Here is a 5,770-nt window from a genome sequence, read left to right as displayed (position 1 = left end):
CGCCTCTAACCCCTCTAGTTCCCAAAGCATTAATCAATTTATCAAAACCCCCTATATGAGTTCAAAGAATTGACATTCATCTCCACAAGACTCAAATATGCCTCAAAATACATCTACTCTAATCATGTGCTAAATTGAATGGATTTTGTATAATGTATAAAAGTTTGTGCATGTTACAAAAATCATACCATCTCATCCAAGGCACTAATGCTTCATATTACTTAGATCACTAAAAATTGTTCTGTTTCAAGATTAAAATAATTATATGATTATCATCAAATCAATACGAATACAAGTCAAACCTAATATAGTAATGCATTAATCAATTTATAGAAAATGTGATTCAAAGAATTAATTCATGGACTCTTCCCCCAATTATTACATTATCCTTCTCTTTTTGTCTTAATTCTCACTCAAATTTTCGTGGTTCATTCTATTTTGTTCTCAATTCTCATCTGCGAGGCATTGAAACTTTGACCTTTCATTTTAATTGAGTTGAGATTTACCTATTTAGTTACTCATCAACTTATATATAAGATTTGACAAAAATAAAATCTTAATATCTTTATTCACCCTATACTTGTTCACACATAAAGTATTATTTAGCATATAGCAATGTCAAAGGTCTTCCCCTCTACTTTGATTAAAATGATTGTTTTATTCTTTACTTTATAAGAGAAGTGTATCAGATCAATTCATACGAAAATATCATATTACTGAAATTACTTTAGTAACCTGATGTCACAAAACAAGAGGATGATGCCTTGACACTGTGGGAGTTTAGTTAGCAGTAACCAAAATTTTCACCAATGTAAGATATGCTTCCGTTTTATGAAGAAAAAAAAAAACATTAATCTTAAGTCTCTATTTTATTCACATTTCGGCAAAATGTTAGGTTTCAGGTTTCAGGTGTTTCAGCCAAAATTTCAAATTTGAGGGCTAACTCTTATCATATGTATTTCCATCATGCCTTGTGATTTCAATTACAAAAATCAATCAATCTTCACTTACCATATGCATTTCCGTCATATCTTATAATTCCAATTAAAAGAGTCAATCAATCTTCTCTTACCATATGTATTTCTATCATATCTTGTAATTCCAATTACAATAGTCAATCAATCTTCTCTTACCATATGTATTTCCATCATATCTTGTGATTTTAATTACAAGAGGCAATCAATCTTTTTATATGCATTTCAATCATATATTTGGATTCAATTGCAAGAGTCAATCAACCTTACATTATACATTTCAATCATTTTTTTATTTTTTCAAATTATCTTGGAAAGTATACTCTCATCCATGATTGATTGGTCCTTATAATTGGAAATCAAAGATGAAATACGCTGAAATTTGCCAAAAGTGGGCAAAATTTAGCTAGAAAATATATTATAAAGCGTGAGAAATTCTCGAATTTATCTCAATAATTTGAGAATTCGGTGATCTTTCGACCTTTCGGCCATGTATCACCGATATATGGAATATCTAGTATCGACCCCCCCCCCTTGATTCGCTACTCACCAAAATGGCCAAATATCGCCATGTTTCAGCTATATTTTGCTGAAAATTTTTTCCATGATTTTAATAATACAATTTTCTTTTACGCTTTTTTTTAGTTAAAATTAATTAACTGCTGAAGGCTTGCTTCAGCACAAGAAGAGTTGGGGGTAATTTTCTTAGGTAAACTTAACCCAGTAAGTTTTGCTAAGCGATTATTTTAATGTCTTGATCTCAAGCTACAACTGTACGCAGCCGACCCACTATATATTGCACCAAGGCTCACCCCTATTCCTCTATCATCACGTGGTTCAATCAAATTTGCTGATGTGGCGAATGTTTATGGATCACTTAATTTGAACCTAGTTCGAAACCACCAAAAGTGGCACTCTTTTTGTGCATGAAACAGTGAACAGCTTATTCGGACCCTCAAAACCAGGTGTTCAGGTGTCTTATTTTAGTTTTTGACACTTTCATATATTTGAGATCCTGCTACTTTAGGAGAGAAGTCAACTTTTTTTTTTTTTTGTGTAAGAGAAGTTAACAACTTGCTCGTTGAAGAAACCTATATAAATGGAATATTGTCCTCCTCACATATTCAAGCTCAAGAACAAACATCTTCTTCAACCATGTCTCTCAAACTTTTCATCTCATCTCTCTTGGTTTTCTCCATTGCTCTGCGATCTGAGGCTGAACCCAGCCAGGGATCACAAGCTCAGTCAGTACTTGACACTGATGGGAATGAGCTCCGAGCAGGCCAACCCTACTACATTGTCTCAGCTTATCGAAGAGGCCGCGGAGGTGGTGTCTCATACGACCATGGTGAGAAATCTCGTACAGCCATGGTTGCTCAACATACTTCAGACAGGAATTTTGGTGCACCAGTTGTGTTCTTCCCCGCATCAAATTCACAAGAGAAGGTGGAAAAAGAGAGGGTACTCAAGCAGAACTCTAGAAGAAGTTCGAGCCGGAGCCGTGAGAGAATTATTCAGGAATCGGCCGATTTGAACATTGGGTTCTCAGAAATGCCGGTTGTTTGGCAAGTCGATGAATCAAGACAAGCATCATCATCATCATCATCACCATCAACCCAGATGAGGCATGTAATGCTTGGTGGCCAACCAGGTCACCCAGGATCTTCTACTGTGAGGAATTGGTTCAAGATTGAACGTATGAGCAGATCTAGCCCTGAGTACAGGATAGCTTATTGCCCTAATGTGTGTGAGTCATGCCAGGTTATGTGTGGGAACATTGGTGTGACAATGGAGGATGGCAAGAGGTGGCTTTCTGTGTCTCAGAATAGGGAGTTCCCTTTTGTGTTTGTGAAGGCAAACCATAGTTAGTGAACCGCAAGAAATGTATGGAAGGGAAATAATGAAAATAAGGGGCAATGTCCAGCATATGCTGGGGGCTGGGGTTCTTGTAACCTTAAGTGCCTATGCTTCTTGACTTTGTACGTAGGAACTTGCTTTGTTTCTACTTTAGATGTGTTTTTAAGAACAATTTGTATCTGCTTTGAAGCCTTTCATAAGAAATAGAAAAACATCCATGCATGGAAGGGTTGTGTTGGATGACTCAGGTCTGGTTCAGTTTGGGTTGAGTTTGATGTTTATCACTTGGAAAAATTGAATAATTAAACCCAACTCAATCAAAATAGGAAAAAACCACTAGGAAAATCACCTCCCTCTTTAGTCACTTTACTTGTGTAGAAGCCTTCAACACCAAGTTCGTCCTGAATGAATTAAAAACCGGAAGTGTTAATTCTAAAGCCAAGCATAATAGGTTTTGGTATATCACCAACCTCTCCCAACCTAACTCAACCTTTTAACTTGTAAACCTTTTCTGGTAATAGACCTTTTCTGGTAATGGCTTTGTTTATTGGCACAAGTCTCTCTATATTACTGAAATTGGGCTGAGATTAATTAGTATGATTGCATTTTATTCTAAAATGTTGAGCACAAGTGTATATGTACCCATGCTACCCAGAAAAAAAGGTGTATATAGACCCATGGTTTCAGTCATTGGTATCAAATCATCTGATGCTATAGAATATAGATACCGCATGGTTTTGTATGTTGGTGCAAGGATGTCACCTACTAGGTTAGTGTTAAGCTCATCCTCACTAGGCCTTAGTGGTGCAAGAACTACCCACCTGGTACATCGACAAATGTTAGCAAAATTGGAAAGAAAACATATACAGGCACAAAACAAAATTTATGTCGTTCATCCAAAGGCTTTGTCCACAACAAAACAAAGTTAATTGGATGGATTTGATTAAGAAATAGAATAGCGTACAACCTAATAGTTTCTTACCTTTTCCACTCTTTTTAGAGTTTTTTTTTTTTATAGAATCTCTTTTTAGAGACTTGAATTATAGTAACAAGTGAAAACCCTAGTTTTATTAATTAAAAAAAAAATCCAAAGTGCTTTTATACCCCCAAGAAATTTAGAAGCAGTAAGACAAAGCCTTCATTCAAACTGCTTGGGACCCACAATCAATGATCTTGAAGAACTTGAAAAATCACATCAAATGAGTGATCGATGTGATTTATAAATGGATTTCAACCATTTGATGTGATGTTTGGGACCCACAATCAGTCCCTTGACATGCTTTTATCTAGGGTTCTCATTGCCATCCTCACTTCAACTTCATTGCTTGGTTAGCCACCCTTGACCGTTTACCCACCAAGGTGGTAATTGCGACGTGGAACAATCCCATTGACACGACTTGTGTTCTTTGTGGTAATGAGGCTGAACCTCAGTCGCATTTGTTTTTTTGTTGCAACTTCTCAAATAAGGTGTGGAAGTCAATCCTCCCTCTCAATGGTTTTTCCTTACAGCCCAGAGCTTCTTGGCATGAAGAATTGCAGTGGACAATGGATCATTTTATGCTGGCAATGATATAATTAGTAGCGTTAGAAAGTTCTCCTTCTGCTGTTGCATTTATAGGTTGTGGGAGGAAAGGAACAAACGGATATTTCAAGGTAATTGTCACAGTAGTATTGGCATCGTCTGGCAGATTATTATGGATACTCGACGACGCTTCACCGGCATCTCTAAGCTTGCTCCTGATAATGCCCGAAATAGAGACTTTTTCAATAAGTGGGGCATTGCAGTCAATTTTAAACTTTTGGTTCCTAAAGTTTTGAAATGGGAACCGCCGGAAGGGTTGGGTGGTTATGGTTGTTTGGGGCGGAACTACAGTGGTGTTGTCATCTTTGCTATTGCCAATGCTATCCATGAGGACCGAATATTAGTTATAGAGTTGTTTGCCATAAAGGCAAGTTTAGAACGTGCTTTAGAGAGTGGTGCTCAAAGAATTCAAATACGCTCTGATTCTCACGAGGCCACTCTTATGATCTTGGGTTCCCATAGAGTTCCTTGGTATGTTGATTCTTTGGTTGATGACATTCGCACACTTTAACAGAGTTGTAGGGATTGCCTCATTTTACACCATGTTCGTAAGTTGAACCAAGGAGCAAACTTATTGGCAGGGTTTCTCCAAGCTCCTGACGAGATACAATTTGACCCGGGAGGGTTACCTCCTAGTTTGGATATTATTGTCTGTAATGACGTTGCTGAAAAACCATACTATATATTGTAGTCCTCTTATTTAGTTACTCTCTTAATACAAGCTCATTATTCCAAAAAAAAAAAGGTTTATTGAAATTGAAGAAAAACAAAATTCATCTTCAAGTTTATTGAAATTGATTCCACCCCCAATCCTCTCTGTGCATCTGGTGAAAATTAATCGTTTGGGGGGATAAAAGAAAACGAGAGAGATGGGTAGTGATAGGAAAAGTTTGAACACATCACTTTAACCAACAGTCTTTCCTAGTGCTGCTGGCCTGGGATGCGTGACAACCTTGAAGGTTATAAAACTGCTTCATCCACTGACCCTGAGGCGAACATGATTATTGCTGCAAAGCATTTCTCCCCTGCTCATAAAGTCCTGTTTAACTAGTCTTCTTCATTTTGCGCTCATCAAACTCCGTTTAATTGACTTCTATGCTCTTGTTGTAATTGTAAACTGTGCAACTCTGGACAGGTGAATACTCCATTCTAGTAAACTTCCCAGTGGTAATTGAATGGATATATAAACAAGTGGCACTTTAGTTTTCTGAAATAAATCTACCAGATATTCCTAATGATTTTGTTTTGCTTTGTTTTTTGGGTAACCGATATTCCTAATGATGATTTCGCCATCGGTTGTTTTTGGCACATTCCCTCCCCTCCCCCCACAAACAAAATACCTAAAGAGGCACCTCAG

The 5,770-nt window shown here is 37.0% G+C and overlaps 1 protein-coding gene across 1 annotated transcript; it reads left to right on the top strand.

Annotated features, from left to right (window-relative positions):
- The first annotated feature begins 2,129 nt into the window (after nucleotides 1-2,129).
- LOC149012648 (kunitz trypsin inhibitor 5-like) lies at nucleotides 2,130-2,843 on the top strand. Its single transcript, XM_089160146.1, has one exon. The coding sequence runs from the start codon at nucleotides 2,130-2,132 to the stop codon at nucleotides 2,841-2,843; it is 714 nt and encodes a 237-aa protein (XP_089016272.1).
- Nucleotides 2,844-5,770: the final 2,927 nt, after the last annotated feature.

This window comes from Hakea prostrata, chromosome 6 (assembly GCF_041222555.1).
Source record: "Hakea prostrata isolate BN-2017 chromosome 6, UWA_Hpros_2, whole genome shotgun sequence".
Lineage (NCBI taxonomy): Eukaryota > Viridiplantae > Streptophyta > Magnoliopsida > Proteales > Proteaceae > Hakea > Hakea prostrata.
The sequence above is the reverse complement of the archived record's forward strand: the minus strand, read 5'-3'. Positions and strand labels throughout refer to the sequence as shown.

Coding starts and splice junctions, on each gene's coding strand:
- LOC149012648 (XM_089160146.1), top strand. CDS start 2,130: ATGTCTCTCAAACTTTTCATCTCATCTCTCTTGGTTTTCTCCATTGCT.